At 39.1% G+C, this 26,272-nt stretch overlaps 1 protein-coding gene across 44 annotated transcripts in view; it reads right to left on the bottom strand.

The window, feature by feature from the left end:
• LOC122801915 (ABI family member 3 binding protein) overlaps positions 1-26,272 on the bottom strand; it is a 3,486,228-nt gene that overhangs the window by 2,183,234 nt on the left and 1,276,722 nt on the right. For all 44 annotated transcript variants that reach the window (XM_044071601.1, XM_044071602.1, XM_044071604.1 and 41 more), the window contains one exon: positions 18,933-19,102. In XM_044071601.1, coding sequence (XP_043927536.1) covers positions 18,933-19,102 — 170 coding nt within the window. The remainder of the gene's footprint in view (positions 1-18,932; positions 19,103-26,272) is intronic.

Genomic DNA, 26,272 nt, shown 5'->3' with positions numbered 1-26,272 from the left:
AAATATCCTTTAATACTGTTAAGCGCTTTTCATTTGAGACTGTGCTCAAACTTCATCAGACGAAATAGTTACACAAACCACAAGTATAAATACTGAGTGAATTTACAGCTCACATGGGCAATAAATCAATTAAACAATTAAGAACTATTAAAGAGCATTTAAAAGCATTTAAAAACATAAAAGCATAAAAAATAAAAAATAAAAAATGCTCGATTCAAATTCAAATCAACAAACCACCTTCAACTGTTACATAAGTAAAATGTATCCGTTCAAAATATTAATTAAATGTATACTCACAAATAAAAAAATGTGTGGAAAATGTATACAAAACTGAATAAAAAACTATGTAAGAAATGTATACATCTTGAAACTATCTTAATAAACTTTTAAGTTTTAATATGCTACTGATAGAGCAGCAATCATTAAGTCCAGGGGTGTTATATGCGTTTAATCTAACTTGCCACTTAAGTTCCAGTTCTTCCAATCTAAATGGGGTGGGGCCACCCCTAGGATCTTCACTAATCTGGTCAATTATTATAAATTTGAATTTATGGTCGGGGTTAAGACTGACATGCTTAGCCAAAGCATTATCAAGTTTATTCTTCCGTATTGCATAGATATGTTCACCCCAGTTAACAACTGCCAACATAAATAAATAAATAAAAATGAACTACAATAACAGTAGCTGTGTACATGTGAAATATCAAACCACATTATAGAACCTCAGTTTTGCAGCTACATTCACGTCACTTCTCTTTAAACAACTTTCCTCACATTTATCTTACTTTCGAAAATATCCTAAAATTGTTATTCAAGGTAATTAGCATACCTCTATTATCTAAAAATGTACACTGTTCAAATCAGCTTTTGTATGGGCACTGACTATCTGCATTTAGCTAGATGACATTTATATTATAAAGATATTCCTTGCTTGTAACTCCATCCTGGCATTCTATAAATTAAACAGTTAGACTTCCTAATGTATGTTTATTCTAAGATGTTACCTATTTATGAGTCAGAAATAAAAGTTATGTATTCACCATACCTATGCATCTGTGTTGCCCATTTTCATTCTTCCTCACTGAATCAGTTCAGCTCCAACCCTTAGATATGACTCGGTCACTTTCTTTAGATTCTAGTATCCGACTCTCAAGCTCCTCCCTCACCTATAATGCCCCTGACTACTGTGTTACCACATATCGAATTTGCTGCTATCATACTCCATCAATATAAGGTATCATAACCTGAATATGACAGAAGGGTAACAGTAGAAAGATCAGGAGCTCAAACAGGAACTGTGGTTCCTATCAAGAATTTCGTTATGTCTCTCCCAAAGACATGGATGGCGAAGGAGGGAGGAAAGTTGAGGAAGAATGAAAATAGACAAGACAGATGCATAGTTATGGTCAGTATATAACATTTTGATGTTGTCATTTTCATTCATTCCTCGATGAATGGGACAGAGTCCCCAGCTATGTTAATCTTGGGTGGCTGTCATGGAAGGATGTTCCAGAGAACCGCAGAACTGAATGCAGCTCTATTTCTGGAGATGATATCCATTTTGTAATGGGAAATAAAAGTATGAGCATTAGCCAATGTTGCAGCTGCACAAATATCATAAATGGGGGCTCTAGCCCAAAAAGCAGCATATATAGCTACTGAACTAGTTGAATGAGCTTTTGGTTGTCTTGGCAATGTTAAACCTCTCAAGGAACACACATAGGAAATACAATCTGTTATCCATTTGGCTAGAGTAGTTTTTGAGACTGATCTTCCCATCTTAGTGAAAAGAAGACAAACAATTGATCAGTTTTCCTAAATTCCTTAGTCCTGTGAAAAGGTAAAAGTAAAGTTGTCTGTGTACGTCTAAAAGATGCAGGGTATATACTCCTTTATTGTCAAATTTGGGAAAGAAAACTTTTAAATTGATCACTTGATTGAGGTTTGTTTCACTGGCAACATTTAGTAGAAAGGAAGGATTAGTGCATAGAGTAACTCAATCTTTGTGAAAAATCAAATACTGTGGTTTCAGAGAGTGCTTGGAGTTCAGATGCTCATCTGGCTGAAGTTATGGCCACCGCAAAGACTGTTTTTCAAGACAGAAACTTAAGGTCTACTTTAGCTGTGGGTTCAGAAGGTGAATGCACTAAAGTTTGGAATATCAAAGTCAGGTCCCAAGGTGGAGTGGAGTTCCTAATTTGAGGTCTAAGTAGAAAGATACCTTTAAGAAAGGCCTTACATAACTCAGATGAAGCCAAAGGAGAAGCATCATCTCTGATGTGGGAGTTGGAGCTGGCTGCTAACTGAACTTTGGTGGTGGAGAAACTTGTCCCAATTTGAAAGATGGAGAGAAGGAAATCTAAAACAGCAGGGAGTGGAGCAGTGTATCCAACACAGCAGGGATTTTCTGCAAACCTGAGATAATTTTATCTGATGTCATAATGGATGTCGATGAAAAGATCACTGCACTGCTAGAGTCCACTGCAGCAACCATTGACCCTAGGGGATTGAGTTTCATTTTTGCTGAAGTTGAGGGGTGAGACAGAACCTGTCTGCCATGAGATTTCAAAGTAAGGACTCTGTTTTGAGGCAGAAGAGCTAGACAATTGACTGTATCCAGATGAGCCCCTATAAACTCAGATAACTGACTGTATCCAGATGATCGTCTACATACCCCAAGACTTAAACAGGTTGAAGTTCTGACTTGGCCAGATTGATCATAATTCTCAGAGAGTAGGATAACTGGAGTAAGTAATCCCTGGCTCTTTCCAGAAGATGCCTTGTCGGTGCAGTATGGAGCCAGTCGCCTAAGTAAGGAAACACTCTGCATCTGATCAGTCCTAGATGATCTGCTACCAATGTCATGCATTTGGTGAACACTCTGGGGGCTGTGGTGAGACTGAAGGGCAGGGCTCTGAAATAATAATGACTGGCTCCTAGTCAGAAGTGCAGGTATCTTTGAGAGCAACCTGTTCATTTTGATGTGATAGTATGAGTCTCGAAGATCGAGAGAGCACAGCCAGTCATCCTTCTGCAAAAGAGGCAGAATGGACTGAACCATGACCATCTGAAATTTGGATTTCTTTACAAACTGGTTCAGATAACTGAGATCCAAAATAGGTCTTAGGTCCTCTATTTTCTTTGGCACTAAAAAGAAACTTGAGTAAATTCCAGATCCTCTTTGGTCTGGGGGGACCTCTTGGATGACTCTTTTGTCAAGCAGCTTTTGAATTTCTAGAGCTGCTAACTTGATCTGATTGGGTAAAACACTGAGGAGACATTTTCTTTTCTTTTTGGGAAGTTGGAAAAAGGAAATGAAGTATCCTCTGGATATGATCCTTTGAACCCAAGAATCTTTTGTGATGGCTAAACAAGCTTTAAGGTGCAAAGACAAGTGCCCCCAACTGCCTCCAGAGAGGGACAGTCAGGTAACCTTTCAGGAGGGCTGAAAGGATCTGTCAGAGAAGGATATCAAGACCCTTGATTCTGTAAGACCTCCTCTGCTGCATGGGCGTCATTGCCATTGTAGCTATTTCCCCCCTCTGCCTCTGGGGAAAAAAAGTGTCTCCCAGTGACTCTTGGAAAAGTCCTTGGTACTTCTGGAACCACAACTTTTTACCACTATGTTGATTCCTAGAAAAAAGGTCTTTGTGGCGAAGACAAGTGGATTCCCATGGCGGACAAAGACTTTCCATCCTTCTTACTATTGGATAGTGTCTCTAACTGTTGACCCAAACAAAAAAGATCCACAAAAGGGAGCACTGATGAATGATCCCTTGATAGACTCTACAATAGTGCATAACTGCATTCAGGCATGTCGCGTAATGACTATGCCCGAATCTCCCACCTGTGAGGAACCTTCAGCTGCATGTGAGATTAACCTCATGGATGCATTCGTAATGGATTACAGGGTGGCTAGAGATGAGGAAAAGGACTTATGTTCCTCAGCAGATATGGACCCAGGGGTAGAGATAGAGAATTCCTTGACTAACTCCCTCTGTAACCTAGTGAAATGTGCCAGATAATTTGGAGACCGTAAGGTAAAAGTCATTTACGCATCCACTCGATTCCCAAGCCTGTCCAATGTCCTAGACTCCCTATTAGGGGAATGGATGGTGGAGCTCTGTTCAGCCAGCTCTTTTTTAGTGGCTGCTGCAATAAGGGCATCTACAGGGACTCCCTTGGTGCAGTGTTGTCTGTTGGAGGAGGCATTCAAAATCTTGTCTGGGCATTTGGGGATCGGTTCCACAGAGTCTGGTTCCTTCCATGCCACATGGGAGACAAGGTCTATAAGTTCATCCACAGGTGGGGTAAACCATGACACAGATGGTCCAGACATGAAGGCTTCCAAGAACACTGATTCCTCTTGTGAAGGGTTTTTGGAAAGATCAACCATGTTTCCGGTTAAGAATGTCTAAGATGTCTCCAAACTAGACATCCTCAGGTGGAGTTCTAGGGGGACCCTTCCCCATCATCAAAATCTGTCTCTTCCATTAGGATTTCTCCATGAAATCCAAGTGCCTCTTCTTACATGACCTACTACCCACTGATTGGTTCCCGATAGCCTCCCTCTCTCTGGCTGTCTCACATCTTTTCCCTCCTTTCCTAGTGCCTTCCTCCTCTTCCTGTTACATCCCTCTCCTCTTCCAACCTATCCGTCCCCACCCACTTCTTCATACCTGCCTTCCCGCCCTTGGTCTATATAGTGAAGCTGCTACCTGTGGCGCCATTTTTAAATATTCCCCTGACCTACTCTGACCTGTCCCGCCGTAGGCTGCTGGCCTTGCTCAGTAAGTACTGCTCTGCATCTATATGCTGACTTCTGTGCAAAGAAATTAATATTAGTCCATATTAGATGACAAAGTTTGTGCTCTGCAGTCTTGTTTGTTGTAATGTGGGCTAGCCATGTGAATGCACTCATCAGCAACTTATATAGTGACCTGAATGCACGCCACACATTATCCCCTCAATAAGGTCTTATATTTCTGATGCTCTGCACCGTATTGTGAACTGGATATTACATAGCTGATAACTGCTGAATACTGTTCATTAACTATTAGTTTGTCTTAAGTGTTAGCGCCCAAGCTATTACAGTGTACCTGCTATAAGTAGCTATACTGAAAGACTGTTGCTTGACCCCTGTGACTTAATTACGCTCCACTGCTAATACTGTATGTTATCCCTTTGAGTAGAAGCAGATTCAGAGACTTGATTTTATTACTGCTGCTTACACTATATACTATCCCTTGGCTCGGAAGCAGATTCAAAGTGAAGAACAGCCAACAAGTCTCCGTGTGCTTAGGCATAAAGGTAAGTGAACAGTCCGTTTTTCTTCTCCTAGCTGTAATCTTGTATATTTTACTGCATTTACTGCAGGTATTGCCACATAACAGCAACAGAGATTCTGCTCTTGACACAGTACCTACCTTATTTTATGCTTGTTCTGTGTACAATACCATCTGGGGTTGATTTGCAATCCTATATTTCATACAGTTTAACCTGCTGAAACATAACTGGCCTAGATACGATGTCTTGTTAGCGATTAGTAGCGGAGTTTAGATCTGAAATGATCATGTGTTGTGGAATCAGAAGCAGTGCATAGTCCATTTTTGATTGTCATATGTTACTTACGTGGTAATTAATGCATTGTGTTCTGTATACTGTAACCAATATCTCTACTGCATTTTCTAGGCTACAATCTATGGTGAAACTGTTTTAATCCCTGCATACCATTATTTATTGTTTAAACTTAACCTGCATTTCTTGTTTAAATTACACCTGCATCTCAGTATTTTATGTTTGAACTAGCAACCCTGCTAGATCCTGTCTCTGTTCTGTTCTCGTCTCTCCCTAGTTGCACTTTTTCTCTACTGCATAAATTAATTTGATTTTGTTTGCTATCTTCCTTACAGCTGTCTGCACCGCATCAACTCTGGGTGCTTCCTTCCCTCTCTAATTCTCTTCAAAGAAATATCCCCCGAAAGGATATCCATACCAGGACTCCTGAAGTGCTCTCATAAGTTTACCTCACACAAGTCCATTTTGTAAAGTGTATGTGCTTGTAATTATCTGCTATTTTGTGCTTAAAATACAGTAGTGCGTGTGCTTTCCCTGTGCCTGCTAAGCAGCCTACGGTGATCCTTTATTTTCCCCTCAGACTCCCCTATATTCTACACCCATCATTTGGCCGTACTGGTTCTCAAGCTGCCATTCACAATTTTTGCCACTAGGTGGCATTTTCTGCCCACCTATAGTCTTTAAACAAACACTACGGTAAACCCGTGCTTCCCCTGAACAGACCCATTCCCTTCTTACAAATCATACTTTGCTGGCTTGCTTTGACAAGTGTATTTTACTTTTCTTTCTGTCCCTTCTCTCCACAGTGTGGACTCACCTCTGATGTTCTGTCCCTGTAGTCCCTCCAAGTTTCCTTGCTCCTGCTACTACCCAATGATTGGTTCCTGATAGTCTCCCTTTCTCTGGCTCTACCCACTCCGTTCACCCTACGGGCTCACTCTGCTCCCATACCCTGATCCCAATTTCCACCCACCCTCACTACTCCTACCTTTATTCTAACCACTATTTCCCTCCCCTTTCTCTTACCAGCTAATCCAATCACATCCTCACATTATCCCCACCCCCACTCATCACCACTAATTAACTACTCCCACCCCCCAAGGTTCTGTATTCACATCTAAACCCCCTCCCTCTTCCACACTCAAAGACAGCCCCTAACATCCTAAAATCCTTTTATACCTGACTTACACCCACTAACCATGCTTTCTCTACTTCCACAAACTCTTCTCATCCCCTCTATCAGCAAACTTCTTCTAATTTCTCTATTCCATGCTACCTGCTATTCCACTTGCCAACTCCCGTCTCCTTCCTATCCCACACCCCCATTCCCAACCCCCACCCCCCCACCCTCACCCTACCAGATCTCACTTTCACACTATATCCTCCTCTTTAGTTCAACCCAACCCACTCCACTACTTCAGACTAAAAATCATAGCCTCCTCAATAAAACATCATATACCTAAACTAATATTACATTTTCCACAAGACTCAAACAGTAAACCCAAACTCCTGCTCCCATCCTTCTTTGACTGCCTATGCTTAGCAGGAGACATACACCCCAACCCCGAACCTAATACTACCACTAATCCTAATCCCCCAGACACAAACAATATAACCAACCATAAATATCTCAAGCTACTGACCATTAATGCCCAGAGTCTAAAAAAACAAAACAGCCACCTTTCATGCCTGGCTATACCATAACCTACCAGACATAGTAGCTATCTCTGAGACATGGCTAAAACCCCACATTTCTGACTCTGAAATCCTACCCTCTTGGTTTCAAGCCCTCAAATACAACCACCTAAATAGAAAAGGCAGAGGAGTAGCCTTAATCTACTCTAGCCTACTCTCCATTACTCCCTACCAAATTCCCATTCCTCAGTTCAACAATGCAGAACTTGTCATAGGAATACTAAATATAAATAACTATAAAAGCATTTGTATTATGGTCCTCTATATCCCCCCAGGAAACAATGCCACTACAACACTTGAAGAAATTCTTCTATGGGCCTCAACTAATATCAAGCTTGAGACCTACATACTAGGGGATGTGAACATAGACTGGAACAAAATTAATACCAATAATACCTCCATATCTATCAGTCTATTCAATTTCACTCAACTTATCAACTCCATTACTAGACCCAATAAAAGCAACTCCCCCAGGCCCCACTCTTGACTGGATCCTAGTCACCCACCCAAATAAAATCTCAAACACAGGCATCTTACCAGACTCCATTAGTGACCACCTGCCAGCTTTCATCCATCGAGCAACCCCCTCCATTCCTCACCTACACCAATATATCCACACACGAAACCTTACAAACTTTAACCCCACAACTTTCTCTACTTCTCTCAAACAAACTGGAACAATCTAAAAACTCTTCCTCTAGACAACGCCGTAGAATTCTTCAACTCAACCTTCTTAAATACCCTGAACTCCCAAGCCCCACCAAGTACAAAAAGAATAAAAACAAACTGGAACAATCTAAAAACTCTTCCTCCTGACAACACCATAGAATTCTTCAACTCAATCTTCTTAAATACCCTGAACTCCCAATCCCCACCAAGTATAAAAAGAATAAATACCATCTCTGCACCACATGGCTAACTATAGATAGTAAAAAACTTATGCAACAAAGAAACAAGACCTGGAAACTTTACCGTCGCAATAAGCAACCTGACACCCTTCTTAAATGTAAACAACTCCGCAACCTAGCCAAAAAACAAATTATAATAGACAAAAAATCATACTATATTAAACTCTAGTCTAACCACTCCAAAAATCCCAGACAATTCTGGAACTCCATCAAGTCTCTTCTCAATCCAGATACCAAAAACAATCCTTGCCCTGACACCAGTAAATCTGACCTAGAAATAGCCACTCAATTCAACTCCTTCTTTACCAACTCTATAGGAGAACTCAACAAGACCTTCCCAAACTACAACCCCTCCCCTCAACTCAACCACTCTTCCCCAGCTTCTACCCAACCTTCCATCCCTAACCCTCCTCCCATATTTCATCTCAAACCCATCTCTACTTCATACATAAAAAAACTTCTCTCTAAACTAAAGCCATGTTCCAATGCCCCTGACACTATCCCATCACTCTTTCTAATAATTGCCATAGAAGGAATCGCCATCCTCATTAACATTCTCATCAATAGATCCATACAGGAATCTTATGTCCCCAAACTGTGGAGTGCAGCCTTTATCCTAACCTACACAAAGGAGGTAAAAATAACATCTCAAACTTCCGACACATAGTCATTCTCTCCCGTTTCAAAAATTCTTGAAAAATGCATCCACCTCCAGCTCATGCCTTTCCTTACCAATAACCAACTCATCACTCCAACACAACACAGTTTCCATCCAGGCCATAGCACAATTAACTGCTCGTCTCTCTTTCCTAGACATAGTAAACTGAACCGGTGATTCTGGAAAAATTGTATCCGCAGTCCTTCAAGACCTCTCCATGGCTTTTGACACAGTCTCCCATATCCATCTCCTGAGCCACCTTTCTAAGATTAATCTCTCTCAGAACACCCTATCCTGGTTCAAAAGCTATCTGTCTGACAGATCTCAGGCTGTGAAATGGAGAAATGGCACCTCAACCTTCCTACCTACCCCTACTGGGGTACCCCAGGGATCCATATTCAGTCCAATGCTGTTTAATACATTTATCAATGACTTCCATGCAGCCATTCCTAACACTATGATCGTACAATATGCAGATGACTCAACTTTAGTCTGCTCAGCCTTTAACCTCCATAAGCTCCACAAAAAAACTCAAGCTGCCTTCTCAACCACTGAGAACTGGATGCTTCATACCACCTCTCTCTAAATGACAACAAATCCAAAATTCTACTATTTTCTCTCTCAAAATCCCTCCCTCTCGACAAAAACTCTTTCCAAATTATCAGCCATGCCAACTCCACCATAGAAGTCATTTGTTTTGCTAAACTTCTTGGAGTTACTATAGATGAACACCTAAAATTCGATACCCATATTCAGCAAAATATTACGAAAACACATCAAATACTTGGTGTGCTGTACAGAAACTTCCACTTTCTCTCTCCTTCTACAAGACAAACCCTCACCACTACCTACTTACTACCATCACTATTGTACAGTGCCCCCCTACTAACTAACCTATCTTCCTCTATCTCTTCCAAACTGGAAATCTGTTATAACAAAATTTCAAAATTTGCCACCAAATCCAAATACTCCTCCCACCACTGTACTGCTCTCCGCCTGCTAAATTGGCTAGAAGTCCCCAACTACCTTGACTACCTCCAACTCACTACAGCCCACAAGCTAATATTTAAACCAACTAAATGTCCAGCACTAACTAACATCTTACAATCATACACCCCACGCAGAACTCTAAGATCTGCCTACTAAAATCTAATCACTATACACAAACTGAACTGTCCCGCTGGTCAGCTTCTACTATCCTTTTCCTTAGCCAAAAAATGGAATTCTCTCCCTCCTTCTCTACGAACTTCTGAAAACTTTGAACACTTTAAAACTCAGCTCCATTCCTACCTCTCCTCTAATTGGAAATGCAATTGCATTCTCCCTGACTAACCTACTAGTAACTCTACTTCATACTGATCTCCCTACCTAAATTACTAGTAACTCTACTCCATACTGATTTCCTAAACAAATGCCTTGTTCTGAATATAATGTAATCTAACATCAATATCATGAATGTATATATTGTAAATAGTTTACTTTCCACCTTTTATTCTCCCCTTTCTGGGAAGAATCTTCTTTTACTGCCATCATACAATTTTTAGATGCTATATAACCAATGTACAACTTGTCTCTAATCTGATATGTAATGTATGTTCTTCAATTTTGCTATGATACTTTGCTTAGTTTTACTATGTAATATGGAGCTTTTCTCCCCAGGCCTCCACTGAAAATGGGCTCCTCGAGTCCAGTGGACCTCCACGGTCATCAAACTGAAAATAAATAATAAATAATAAATTACCTCTTCTGAGAAACCCTCTTCAGTGGGATGTTCTAGATAGGTGTTGGAAGAAGCAGAGAGTTCCCTGTCAGGAGCTACTTGGAAGCTCATCCAGGCTGGCTGTCTCTGAGGTGTAGAATGAGTAGACTCAGGCAGGATCCAAAGAGGGAACAGGGAATGGATCTGAAGGTGCAAGAGTTGAAACTGCTCTGGGGTGAGAGAAAACCCTCTCCAGCACCTCAAAGGCAGAAGGACCAGGAGTAGCAGAGGGCAATCTGACCAGAGCCAAAACTCTCAGAGCAGACAATCCAAAGCCCTCCCTGATTCTCTGCTGCAAGGGAGGAGTCAGAGCCGAGCTGTCCAATACCAAAGCCCTGAGGGGAAGTAATGGCTCTGAAAATGTTGGACTCAAAGTCAAACTCTCAGATTCGACACCGATGCTTCTGCTCCAAGAACCATTGTGCTCCAAAGGGGTAGGAGCCAATGAGATCAGGAAAGTTTCCAGAGTGGAAGAAAGGAGGATCTTCAGATCCGACAGCTCGACTCTTGGGAGTCTCAGATCTGAGGGCTCTGAAACTGCAAGTCAGATCAGAGAAGGAGCAACAACAGACTGGAAAGAAGGCTTACGGCTCACAGATCCAGTGAGAGACACAGCCAATAAGACCCCCATTTGGATCTGTGTTCTGAAAAATGTCTCATTATCCTATCCACCTCTGACTCAGAAAGACTTTGGGAGGACCTAACTGTGGAAGAAGTGGATGGTGGCCTGGAAGACTTTTTAGGCGTCTGTTGAAGAAAAGGAGACCTCGACCTCAGGGATACCAGCTGCAGGTAAAACCTTGGCGTATGCAGCTGGGGAGACTTTGCAACAGAACTCTTTGAAACTTTCTTAGGAGGTTCAGATGAAAGTGCTGAAAGAAGAGATCGTGCACAGGACCATTTTACATGCTCCCCGGGCTCTTTTGATTTTTAAGAGGGGTTTAAGCCCCTGATGAAGAAGTACCAGTGGAAGGAGTAGAAGCTGGAAGGAGGCCTTCAAATATAAGCTTGCTTCTCCTGTCAGTAATGGCCCTGGCATTAAATGCCACACAAAAGGAGCAGGAGGTTTTCAAGTGTGCCAGGCCCAGACAATAAACATACTCCCTATGGGCATCAAAGTTGGGGATCTTATGTCCACCGGAAGTGCACTTTTTGAACCCAGTAGGCTTATTAGCCATGCTGTAAAGTTGCAGAAGATTACACCCACAAATAAGGAGAAACAATTTTTATTTTTACAGCTATAACAGATGGAAAGAAAAGAGAAAGTTTTAATACCAACTATGGTAAGAAACAAGATTACCTCAGAGTGTGGTAACAGAAGGAGAAATCACCAAAAATGCTAGCTAAGATTACTAACAAAAGGAACCTTAATTCATGGTAGTAGAAACAGTTTAAAATGGAGGTAAGGGAGATATTATTAACTATAATAAGGAAGTAAAAGTTAAGAAGAAATATGGTTTAATTCACTCACTAAACCCACTACAAGCTAAAGAAATCACAATCCTGTCCAATCTTGAACAGTGGCAAATGAGATCTGAGGTAAGACAGTAGTCAGGGGCATTATGGGCATGGGAGGAGCTCGAGAGTCAGATCCTAGAATCTACAGGAAGTGGCCAAGTTGGATCTGGGGGTCAGATCCAAACACATTTGTTGAGGAACGAATGAAAATGACAACATCAGATCTTACATTATCGCTGATGAACGAACACTGTTAACCATGCTCCTTGCTCTACGAAGCCAGTTAAATAATGCATTATGTGTTTTCCTTGCTGTTTGCCGAACTCATTTATGCAGACTGACTTATTGCTTTTGATAACTACAGTAGTCCAAATGGGCTATGGTAGCCCTTTTCAGCTGAAACCCAGGTAGAAAAGCTCCAGCAACTACAAAATAAGCACCTTTATGATATAGAGAAAAATGCAAGAATTAATGTTACAATATGAGGATACAATAAATGAAAGGCAGCTATACTAAAGAAAACCAACAATCAATAAAATACAGTCATTGCATATTAGTACATGACAAGCTGGCATACACAGTGAGGATTAAATATAATCTACAATGTTATAGTTATAAGTCAGAAATATGCAAGCGAGGAAGTGTGGAAGATAATGCAAAAAGCAGAGAGGAGATGAAGATTATGTGAGAATGTATATTTGATAGGTAATATACAGAAAAAACAAGTTGTAGTGAAGTTGAGGTAGCTGTAGACGGCAATGATTATGAGCTGGAATTTTACTGGAAGGAAAATAAACTGACACGGGTGAGTGGAGAGTACAAGTGGCAGTAAGAGCAAATGGGTAGAAGACAGTAGGACAATGATACAAAAATACTCTATGTACTAGCTAGCCTGTTTTAAAGTTAGGCAGTGGTGGAATTTTACAGATTGTTTTTTGTGGTAAATTTAGCTATCTTGTGGCATTGTTCAGTTTTTTTTTTAATAGAGATTGCTGAAGGTTTTTGTAGATGGTAACTGCATATATAGTGAAGGTAGAAGATATTCACAACAAGCTATTGCTTTTTGGCATTGGTAGTTAAAAGATGTATGCTACCACTGTATACGCAATCCAAGCTAGCCTGTTTAGTCTTATGCTGAAGTCCACAGTCTTTGACTCTTATTAGGAATATCACCAATGTGTGACTTTTTTCTCTGTTACAGTTAAATACATCTATACCCTGTAGTAATGGATCCCTCACATGTACAGCATTGCACTGCTGAGATCAGACAGTGTTGTAGCTAAGAAAAGTCTTCCATCTTCTAACCCTAAGTCATAGTCCAGACATATGGAGAATATGGGAGATTGTTGTCACATGTAGTACACAACCAGTACTTGCCAGAAATTCCTGCAGCTCCTTCAGTGTTGCTGTAGGTCTCTTGGCAGCCTCCCTGACCAGTTTTTGTCTCGTCTTTTCATCAATTTTGGAGGGACGTCCAGTTCTTTGCAGCGTCACTGTTGTCCCATATTTTCTTCACTTTTTGATGACTGTCTTCACTATGTTCCATGGTATATCCAATGCTGTGGAAATTTTTTTGTACCCTTCTCCTGACTGATACCTTTCAACAATGAGATCCCTTTAATGCTTTGTAAGCTGTCTGCGAACCATGGCTTTTGCTGCGGCAGGCAACTATGTAAATGTCAGGAAAATGCTACTAGGACAGCTGAACTTTATTTGGGGTTAATCAGAGTCTCTTTAAATGATGGCAAGTGTTTTCCCAAGAAGACTGAATGATGTAATTAAATCAAATGGTGCTTCAACAATGTATTAGTTTAAGGGTGTGCACACCTGTGCAACCAGCTTATTGTACATTTTTTATTTTTTATATTTTTTCCTCTAACAGATTTGTTTGTTTTTCAATTGAATTGTACAGGTTATAGGTCACATTAAAAGTGGGAAAAGTTTTGAAATGATTTATTGTGGTCTCATTTTTTATATCACAAAAACCTGGCATTTTAACAGGGGTGTGTACACTTTTTATATCCATTGTATGTTGTATGTATGTGTGCATATTATATATTCTGGGTGGAAATCAGTTCTCATTTCTTTGAGTGGTTGTATTTTTATTTTCAGAATCATAAAGCTGAACATTATACAAAAACTCTTTGTTCCAGTACTCATTTTCTCTTTCTTTAAAAGAGTATCTTCACATAATTTATCACTTGAGGAATACAAGGTTTTGAATATGAGCTGCAGTGTTCCACTGTCCTAAGGAAGGCACATTTTCCACTCTTATAAACATCAGGTCTATGGTTCTTCAAACAGGCTTGAAAACATTCCTTTGGGTAACTGCTACCCTTTTTGATAACTTTACTGAGGCATAGAACTTTGGCTATGTATCAAATCAGAGAAAAACAAATACATTCTATGCTACATCTGAAGGGTATTAATTAACATTCATTTATTGTTAATGAAGGCGTTTCAAAAATGGATCAGCTGTATCCACTAAGGGAAGGACACAATGGTACAACTGTCACTGTGGCATCATTCATGCAGTTGAAAAAAGTAGAAATGTGCATATTTACTATGATACGAAGATGAGGGAAAGTTTGCAAATATTTTTCTGTTTCTATTTTACTTTTTTTTTCTGCCTGTGGAACTTTTATTTTGTTCTTGTTTCTTCTTTATTCTATACCCACCCGAGTTAAATATACAACAAGCTTCTTAAAAGGTTTTTTTAAAGCATAGTTGAATCCTCACCTTTATTATACTGCTGAGTTTACATAAGGATGAGACATGTCTAAAATGTGTGCAGCCTAATTTATTGGCCTGAATGCATAACTAAAATCATGTGTTATACATTCAAAAGCTGAAATATTATGTGTTTAGGGGGCATTTGCATATCTCCATCAAGTCTTCATAGTTTTATAGTTTAGAGATCCAGTGGTTGGGACATTTAGCTTTTCAGAAATAAGAATGCTAACTCCCTCAAATTAATGTTGAAAACATGCCTATCAGCCTAGACCTGATAAATAAAGGTTTGTAAATATTTTTTCTAATGATACTTGTTTTGCCAAGAGCTCTCTAGCTTTGTCCTATATGCAACTGATGAGCGAACTTTTCCCTCTTTTTTCTAAAAAGTAGATCATACACAGAAAACATTACAGTTAGAGACAAAATGGAATTGTAGGTTCATAGGAAATTACTAGACTAACGGCTCAAGAGCCCTTAAAAGCCTAGCCAGTTTTACACAGATTTTACTACCCAATTTTCTATCCCTAGGGAAAAGATAACAAGGGTCAGCGGGCGCCACACCAGGAGTGAATTTCTGATTTCTCATCTTATTGGTCTAGACTGCACTTGAAGATGGTCAAGGAAGGGCTCTGCTTCAAGTGATTAGGAAGCCTATTCCAGAGGAGGGGGAATCTCTGGGACACATATGTGTCTCCAGCATAATCAAATCATGTCAAAGATCAGGTTTAGATCTTTGCAGTGGGTAACCCTCATGCAGTTAGTTTTGAGAATATGCAACACTTCCATCAGGGCTGGATCAGAGACTTCCTTGTAGGTCAAGCACAGATCACTCCTTAGTAATTGGCAGGAAACTGAATGCAGTGATAGGGTTTTAATTAGACTGCATATGACATGATGGTTATACCCTGTATTTTTTTTTGGTTAGAAAACTCTGAGGACATTCCAACTGTTGCAGATAGCTGGTGAGGTACATGCCAAAGGGCTCATTGTACTCGATTATTAGTCTGATGAGGGCAGAGTACAGACATCCTTAGATGTGGAAGCCATGCCTTTATTTATAAGCTGAGCCAAATGGAAGGATTTCCACACTATTGTGGGTACATAGTGGTCAGAGTTCAGATTACTGTCCGAGTATCAAGATCTCTCACCACTGGGTCCACTCGAAGACGGGTGCAATCAATGTTGTAATTTGCAGGGGTATTTCATTTCCCAAAGGGTATTATTATGCACATCTTCACATTTAGTTTGAGGTCATGGCTCTGATACCAATCATTAGTATGTGTCAGTCCTTTCCTGTAGGATATCAACATCATTTGGGGAGTCAGTGATTGCCCCCCAACTTGCAGTCATCAGAAAACCTGGTCAGCCAAAGGCCATCTATATTTGCCTTGATATATGAGAAGTATATCCCAAACAGGAGGGGACTCAAACATATCCCAAACAGGAGGGGGCTCAGCACTGAGCCCTGTGGTACTCCACTGGTGATTGGCCTCTTGCTGGATGTGGATTCCTCCACTCTAACATGTGTCCTATCCATGAGCCATTTGGCTATCCATCTGATGATGTGGAGGTTTGTGCCCAATTTTGTGAGTTTATCTATAATACCCAAGTGGGATATTGTGTCAAATGCCTTGGTCAGGTCAAGGTAGGTGGTATGCACTGTCATATCCTCATCCATGGCCTTGGTGACCTTCTCAAAGAAGTTCACCAGAGTGAGCAGGCAGTACCTGCCTTTGATGAAGCCAAACTGAGTTGGATCTAAAATCTAGAGATTTCCTGTGTCACTGTTATCAGGTCCATGATTATCCTTTCCATAGACTAGCACAAGAGGCTAGTCAGACTTATGGGTCAGCTGATGGGCCCCCTTGTGCAGAGGGATGACTGTTGCTGTTCTCCACTCTACTGGGTAAAGCCTGTCTGGAGACTGTGGTTAAATAGAAATCTGAGTGAGTCTGCTAGGTCATGTTTCAAGCTATTTAATAGGCATCCTGGGATTCCATCAGGGCCCAATAATGTTGTGTTTCTAGCTTTTGAGAGAGCAATGACAACCTGTTATTTTGCGATAAAAGGCAAACAAACGGTGGGGTGTATTTCATGGGAAGTGATCAACTGTGATGAGGGGGTGAAATCAGAGCTGAATTTAGCGACCAGCAGATTTGCTATTTCTTCTGGCTAAGTATTGATAGTGCCATCTACAGCCAACTCAGTACACTGTTGAGTGTTTCTCTTAAGATTTCAGATATAACTAAAAATTGCTTTGTGGTTATCCTTTGCTTTAGAAGCTATTTTAGTCTCCTATTTAGCTTCTGAGGACTTTACTAGTTCCCTGATTTAGCTGTTGAGACTAATGAGGGATTTTATTCTCTGTTGTGCACCCTCCCACTTACCTCTATTCAGGAATTTTTGTTGTATAGTCTATTTATGCCAGGGATCCACCAGGGTCACTTGTTTTTCTGACTAGACCTTGGTTTAGTTCAATTAGGTGCTGCCTTTTCTATGCAGTTGTTTAAATGGTTGTACACGGCATTTGTGTATACGTCTGCATAGGCCTCTGTGATTTTGGGATTAGGGAGAGTTTTAAAATGACCTATGCTTTAACTTAATAGAAGGTAAGTTGCCTTGGAAAAATTCTTTAGGGTTTTAGGATTTGACAGGGGTTCTACCCTTACATTTTTTTTAAAAGAAACCAAATTATGATGTGTTCTTGTGATCCTCCATGTTTGTGAGTACTATGTCAAGGCTATCTCAGCCCCTAATAGGAGTGCAAACTAGCTGTTCCACAGCATTTACACTGACAAAGTCCAGGAATCTCTGAGCCTGTAAGTTAGTGGATGTGTATGTTTCCTAGTTTATGGAGAGGTAGTTACAATCACCCATGAGTAGTGTGCTAGGCTGAATGGTAAGTGATTCTAGTAACTTCATGTACACAGAGTGATTTTCATGGTTCATGTTTGCGAACCTGTAGCTAGAAATGACATGGTGGGGGATTTTCCCTGTGGTCATTTGGACACTGAGTAGCTCAAGGAAGTCATTCTACTTGACCAATCTAGAGGTGTGATTGTTTTCTGTTTAAATGGAACACCTCCTCCTTTCATTTTTTTCTTTTCAGAGGGTAGTCTGAATGTGTGATAGGCATTGTAGCCTTGCAATGCTGAGGAGCCTTCAGCAGCCTTGAATCACGTTTCTGTAACTGCACCAACTTCAACATTCTCCAGGGTGAGGAGAGCTTTCAGAGAGTGCATTTTTGTGTTAAGACTCTTAGCATTAAGCAGTAGTACCTTCAGCTTGGCATTAGAAGAATTTGTTACACTGGTAGGTCTGTTGGCTTGACACCACCTAAAAAAGGTATTATGAGGTGTCTAATGCCTTGGCCAGTATTTGAAAGCCTAGCAGTGATAGATGCAGACCATCTCTAGCAAAGCAGCATGGTTGATTGATCATGCTGTTTCAGGCTAACAAATACTGGATCCTCTTGGAATGACACCTGTAGATAAGCCAGTTACTGAAGTCAATCATTTTCTGTTTGTATTGTGGCACCATTCTTGGTGAGGGTAGAATGCTGCCCAGTACGAGGCTCATAACAGCCTGTGACATGTATTCACAGAGTTCCTTCATGTCTCTCTTCACATAGTCCAGGGTGGTACGTCTCAGGTCATTCTCACCTACATGGACTATGATTCAGTCACATTGGTACTTGTGGTTGAGTAACTTGAGTACCTGCATGATCTAGGAATACCTGACCCCTGACAGGCAACTGAGTCTAACCCTCTGTTTATCCAACCTGGTGAGGGGGAGTGTCTATGTGTCTGATGATGGAGGTGCCTATGACCAAGACGTTTGAATGTGTGGTGTTTCGCCTTAGGGGCTTGCTTGTAGAGACACTGTGATGTGTATTTTTATGTGTAGTAGGTAGTGTCGACTTGGTTTTGTTTGTATATTGTTTCTGAAGGTAGTGTATGGGAGGCCTCTGAAGGCGTGTTTCATAAAAAATATTTTTCACAATTAACTTACTTTAGTATACTAGCCAAAATATTTAATTCCTATCTTATTTGGAATATACCTTGGCTACTTTTCTGAGTAGCTTACATCCATAGCAGAGTTATTACTGCATATTCAGTGAAAGGTAACTAAAACAAATACATACTTTCCAGTTTGTGAATGACCCTGTTGCTCCAGGTTCGGTCATCTTTGTCTTTCACTCCAAACTCATAAATTGTGTCTGGTTTAAGTTTATCTATTACAGTTTCTGTTGTAGGGCAACTCTGAAACAGCCAGTTTTTCTTCTCATTTTCTTTATAGCGAACTGTATACATTCTGGTAAAATTAAAACACTTTAATTAATAGAAATAAAACACTGGGATCATTTTCAGTTAAACATTTGAATGCATTACATAGCTCTATTGCTGTATTGTCAAATATCTTACTGGAATATAAAAAAAGGAAAAACGACCACCGCCGAAAGTACAAGCAAGACAGTATTTATTAAACTAAGCGCTTTCACCCAACTTTGCACTGGGCTTCATCAGAGTAAAACAATGTTCTGTAATAGCCCATTTAAATAGCATTTAGTCATATGACCAACTCAATTAAAAAATACTTGAGACTTGTTCATTCACATAATTAACATTTAAAAAAATATATAAATTCTATGTTAATAATTCAAAAAATTAAAAACATTGACCAACACCCAGCACGTCTTATTTCTATACTTGTCATATAAACTGGAGAGCTTTATAACATATATATCCTACCTGCTTATAACAGTATTTCTACCTATTGTTGCAAACCCAATGTAAATGTAAATAGCCCCCCCTCCCTGAACACACAAGACAAAATTCCTTAATACACACACATAAAATTTAAAGCTTCGCATACCTACGCTTCAGGACACACTTGAGGGAACAATTATCAGTAAGCCCTGTTTTTTCAGTGGCATTTAACCTCAGCTGCCATTCCAGCTCTAATTTTTCTAGGTGTGTTTTTACGCCACCTTCTCTATGTGATGGGACAATACGATGCCATAAACATGACTTACTACATTTAGTCTTCCAGGTTCAGAAGCAATATTTAAAACTTAATATTTTTTTAATGATTCAAAATGCACTTTTCTTTTCATATAGGAAAAGTGTTTGCAAGCATAAAGATGCAAGCAAACACTTTTTTTGGAAAAGAAAAGCACGTTTTGCACCTTTAAACATGATCTTTAATAGAAAGAGAATTTAAACCTAACAAAATATTTAGCACAGCTGAATTTTCTAAAGCTATAGCTGCCGGATCAGGTCTTGGATCAGACAAAAAAACTTGAAAGACTGAAGAAAATTATGCAATCTGTCTGCTTTCTTCGGGGAAAGCAGGCTGACTGTCAGAGAATTTGCAGGCTGCAACAAAAGCATTCTACAAGGCTGACAGAACTGGAGAGAGGGTTCAGTTATAACAGATCATAATATTTTCTGAAGGACTGAAAAACCTCAGTATTTTACCAGTGAAAATGTTGGTTCGTCTTGGAAACAGTCCCAGAAGAAGAGAATCCCTCACAGGTAGAAAAAGAAACCACACTCAGAATAAGAATCAGAAACCTGATGAGAAAAAAATGCACTTGTCTATTTACAGTCCTCTACAGATATGATTTCTTGAAACTCTTAAGGGAAGAAGAATCCCTTTCTCTTTATCATATACTGTCTTACAAGCAGGAACAAAAGCCTACACAAGACCCTGAGCTAGTACAATAAATTACTTTTGTCAAGAGTAACTGGCATAGGAAAACATAAATGTTTAAATTTCTGTATCTTTTTTATATGAGTATCATCAGCAACAGCTGCCACTAGGACGTGCAAAATATTCTGGCTAAGCATGGCAGCAATACCTGGCCCCTTCACCCATGACCAACAAGTGTGGCACAGAGGATGTGCCTAATGCCTGGTCCATAGTGGTTCTGTGGACTACACCAGAGAGATCTGAAGAAAAAGATGAGCAGTCTGTTTCCCAGGGAGTCTCAGCAGCAAATATCAGTAAAACAGGAAAGAAGCAAAAAAGTAACTTTTTCCCCAGACAAAAAAAAAAAAAAACCAGCAAAAAACCCATTAAACACTTTCCCCAACCCAAAAAATTAAATTAGTCACTGTTTCTCTTCAGAAACAGTAGCTTTAAACAAGTTTTTACCATAAAAATAAAAAAGTGCACTTCCATTTAAAAGTACATAAAAGTCACCAGACAGTCAACAAAAACATTTTTCCTTAGACTAAAAGTACTTCTTTTAAAGTGTTTCTTTTAAAGAAGAAAAGCATGTTTTCTGAAGTAAAACAGTAATGAGGAAGGATCTTCCCTGAAGAGAAATTAACCATCCAGGAATTGCATAGCCAGCCTTAGGCATAGGCCAAAAAAGGTGGCTGCCTAGCGCACCACAACAGCAGGGGTATTTCTCCAGTATGTATTTGTTTATTTATTTTTTTAGTAAAGAAATGGTTTCCTTAAAATGCGTTGAATGAATACAGGAAAAACTGAACAGTAAAAAAACTGTGAGAAAAAACAAAGAAAAAAATAATCTGGATGGTGTAGGTAGACCAGGATGGGGGCACTGGGTGGTGTGGGGGTGCTGTGGAGCCCTTTTGCCTAGGGCACCAGTTGACCAAAGGCCAGCCCTGCAGGAATGGAACAGTGTTAGTTGACTGTCAATCCTCAAAAGCCCATACAGGAGAACTCTTGTCTCTGGCAGGAAAGCTCTGAGTCAACGTAGCTCAAGCTAACAGTTTGGGTGAGTGGAAGGTGCCCTGAAGCTTTGGAAGCAGTCTAGCTATTATATCCTGTGCAGGATATAATATAGCCCATATAGCCAAGGCTACTGCAGCAGTGATCATAATGATAAACATCCACTGTATTCTTTGTTTTTGGAAGATGGTAGACTTGGCTAAACTGAATGGGAAAAATCAGAAACAGACAGTAGTAATGTGGGTTACTGAAGGGTCTAAAAACAGAAACAGCCCCAAAATAATTCTTATTATTTTAACTGGTCACTGGTCTCAGGTTATGATGCTCAAAGTGTTATTAGTTTGTCATAGCCATGAGTAAACTGTTTTTTCCTGAAAGTAACTGGAGATTTTTTTGTTTGTTTTTCATGCTATAGTACAAGCATTTATGACATATAACTTAAAAAATCTGTGTTACCATCAGAATTGTGTTATATAGCAAAGACTTAGGGTTCAAAGAGACCAATTGCTGATGGATATTGTGCTGCCCCCATATATGAAGAGATGGTTTTGTATTGTTTTTGGTGCATCATCAATAAAGATATATTATAAAAAAAGAAAGAAGTACTGTTTTCTTACCAATAGTGAAGTTTCATCACCTGATAAATCCTCTGCCCAATTATTTTTATTCTTCAAGATTCTTTGAGGTTCCATTGTATTCGGCATTCATCAGACCTATCATGGAGTACAATGTCCACATTTGTATGTACCTAACCAGCCATATCCAGCCGGAACGTCCACAGAGGTTCCTCACTAAAAGAATACAGGGTGTAAGTAATATGTCCTATGCAGACTGCCTCCAGGCCCTATCCCTGTATTCTGTCTCCTACAGGCTTTTGAGGAGAGATCTATGCATGGCATACAGGGCATTGTCAGACCCCACTCTGAAGGACCACCTGCATATCCACAAAAAAAACATTACCAGAATTACCTGTTCTAAAGATTTAAACCATGCCTGTGATATAAATAGGACTTGATGGAGAGATAGGTATGTATCCCAGAGACTACCCTTCTATAGAATAGGCTACCCATCCACGTGATGAAGAGTTCCTCTCTAATCCAATTCAAGTGCAGCTTGGAAAACTGGATGGGAAACCAGAAATTCATCCCTGGTTTAGCACCTATGTCTCTGATACAAACAGGAAACTGTAAATGGTTCATCTCCCTAGCCCATGCTTACACTTATCAAGAGTATCAGAACTTATCAGAGATTTGTGATGCATGGCTAGGCTTAAAAAGACCCTTGTGGTTGTTAACCTAGTAAACACCTATGACCCTATTCTGAAATCCTTAATAATGTATTTTCTCCAAGTAATAATGTGAGCATCTCTTTATATTAAACTTTACTTTGGCTGTTTTATTTTGCTCTCTCCATAATTTTACATTGTGGTTATCTTAAATATGGGACCCATCATTGTGTCTGCATATATTGCTACAAACTATACAGGTTTATGTGGGAATCTTTACTAATCTTCATCTGAATTATACAGGTTTGTCCAGAAATCTTTTCTAATCTCCATCAACAATGATTCTTCTCATACCTCTCAATTGTACAGATTTTCACAGAATATCCAGATTTTTGTCCATTTCTCATATGACTGTGATTTTCTGGTAAATCATTGAGGGTTGAAGTCAGGAAATATTGACATACATTTGAGTTTCAGACGTCATACTCTTCAGAAAGTTCATGCTAATGCAAAACCTGTTATTCTATCAACTTTCTAAGTTTGTAAGAGCAATATTTAAAAAGTGTCCCTATTTTGGGGCTTTTGTCCTCCCCCATTCTTTATGGCTTTGTCCAGATTTTTGCTCCAAGAGGTTGAGAAGTATGATTATTCTGTTCAGTAGATGAGGAAGGGAAAAAACACTACTAGTATCTAAACAACCCTGTCTTGGTTTGTGATTTACTGTGGAGTTGCCTGGTCAGAGAAGTTTATTTGAATTTATATTTTATTTCTTATCACTGTGTTTCACTGTCTATATAGGATAGAAGTGATAGCTTGTAGACAATATTTGCTTTGATTAATATTTTGTTGTTTTACCTTTAATTTTGACTGTTTGCTGTTAGAAAGGGATAAGTTTTAGACAAGGAAACACTAAAAAGTCAGCTATAAAGTCACATAGACTGCAGAAAAGACAATCCAGAGCTTATCCTGTCTTGGTTTGTGATTTATTGATCTTTACTGTTAAAAAGAGGTGCAACTGCAAATGACAGTGAGCAGAAGCTGCTGCGTGCATTTGTGTGTGACACAAAGAAATTCCAGCTTTTGTCTGACTTTCAGAAATTGTATGATCAGAGCAGCAACTTTACTGCACTTACTTTAGTATTTAGTCATGTATTTGTGTGATTTTTCTCACAGAAGTTGATTTAAGTTCTATTTGAATTCTGTGATAACTGATTTTGATTATTTTTTTCTTTTATAATTTTTTATTCATTTGAAGCTGGATATGGATTTCTTAAATAAGTATGCCATTGCCGATTTGCTAATGCACAAGCATCTTGTACAGTGTAATGAATGCTATCTATATTTACAGTTAACACCTGATAACACTGGTGATCTGTGTTTCTCAAGTCAAAAGCTGGATGATTTCCTTAGCATTATTAATAGTAATTCTAGACTTACTGATGACAACTGTACTTGTGCAATTGGCACAGCTTGGAGAACTGTTGTTACATTTTTTAATAACTGGACTGGTGACATAAATAATGTTATACAAACTGCAACTAGAACACATTCAGGAAAGGCTGTGTCTATTGTCTGCAAAGAACAAAGAAAGGAGGAGGTTCACAACAAATATCAGGGAAGAAAAAGAAACTGATAAACGTCTGTAAAGTAAAGAGAACACATACTAAAAAGATCACTACTTTGTTATGTAACACACAAATTACAGGCAGTGATAACATATTTCTTTCGGAAAATCTTCAGACTACAGAAAAAGGCAGCATGTTTCCAAAACAGAAGGCAGAAAAAACAGCCAAGGTGCAGGTGAAAAGAGAGAACTCAAAAAGGTCAAGTGCTGATAGCCTAACAGAATTCATAAACTTCTTGCATGGAACAAAGGAGGGAAGAATAATATTAGCTGGGCACTTAAATTTACCAGACACAGACTGGAATAATATTGATTAAACACCATTAGTAAGGAAGTTATTTACCACATATGTTAAAGAACAGCAATTGCTTCAGATTGAATAAAAACTTACCAGGAAAGGGAACACACTAGACATTGTTTGTATACCTAAAGAAATTACTGTTACATCAGGTCAAGTTTTACCACTGTTGATGTGCAGTGATCATGAGGTTATAAAGGTTAATTTGTAGCTAGATAATTCGGCCAAACTGGAATCTAAAGCAAAGCACAGAAGATTAATTACAAATTCTATGGAAGCAAAATAGTCACTATGTAAAACTAATTGGAGAGATGTGTTCAGTGGAAAAACTGCAGAAGGAATGTGGAAAGTTTTGAAAGAGAAATTGTTTGATTGCAAAAACTCAAAAAAGTATTAAACGTCAGCATCTAGGCACAGAACGACAAGGAGATATATCTTCATAAGAACAAGATACCTAATTAAGGTGAGAAACAAAAAATATAAGAAATGGAAAAGAGGTCGAACTACAACTTTCAAAACTGAAATAAACAAGCTGGGCAAACACATTAAACATAGTGTGAGACAAGATTAAGAAAATTTTGAAGAAACCAGGAACCAAACACGACCAAAATACCAAAAGGAAGAGAAAGCACCCAGTCGAAGTAGAGGTACTGATAATGATATATTCCACAAAAAATCGATGAGTCCAAGGTCAATATAACACTCAAAAAGATGTTTATGTTTATTTAAAGACTGACAGTACAAAACTTGCGTCGACCTAGGTTTCGTCCGTCTCCACGGACTTCTTCAGAACACAAGTGCAATTCAAAATACAAGCCCTTAAATACCCAAAATTACATAATTGTATTTGATAGGTGTATTACATTGATTATTACCTACATTTTATATATGTTTTATCTTATATTTATACTTTTACATTTGCGTTCATTTTCACAGCTAACGAGTGGTTAATAGTTTTCATTGATTGATTATGTAATTTTGGGTATTTAAGGGCTTGTATTTTGAATTGCACTTGTGTTCTGAAGAAGTCCCTGGAGACGGACGAAACCTAGGTCGACGCAAGTTTTGTACTGTCAGTCTTTAAATAAACATAAACATCTTTTTGAGCGTTATATTGACCTTGGACTCATCGATTTTTTGTGGAATATATCATTATCAGTACCTCTACTTCGACTGGGTGCTTTCTCTTCCTTTTAAAATTTTGAAGAAAATTTACATAAAGATATTGAGAATAATAGGAAACCATTTTATAGATATATAAAAAATGGAAGGAGTAAAAACACACAAATTGATAAAATGTAAGTAGATTCTAAAATTTACTCTCTAAAAACAGATTACAGACATATTTCTGGAATCTTATGCAAAACAGTTCAGCTCTACAAAGGGGATGCCAAGTTGTTATAGTGATATTCAGATAACCTCAGATATTGGAATCAAAACAGTGTATACTGAAAAAGAACTATGCAAACTAGATCCAAACAAAGCACTGAGAGGAGAGAGAATATGTAATAATGACCTGAGAACACTTCAGCAAGAACTTATTGTACCATTATATCTATTATTTACTGGGTTATAAAAATATGGGGAGAGATTTGTGCTTATTAAATGTCTTTAAGGAAAAGGGGAGTAGGG

This window comes from Protopterus annectens, chromosome 5.part0, assembly GCF_019279795.1.
Source record: "Protopterus annectens isolate FY-2018-M chromosome 5.part0, PAN1.0, whole genome shotgun sequence".
Classification (NCBI taxonomy): domain Eukaryota; kingdom Metazoa; phylum Chordata; order Ceratodontiformes; family Protopteridae; genus Protopterus; species Protopterus annectens.
This window is presented reverse-complemented; position numbering and strand designations above follow the sequence as displayed.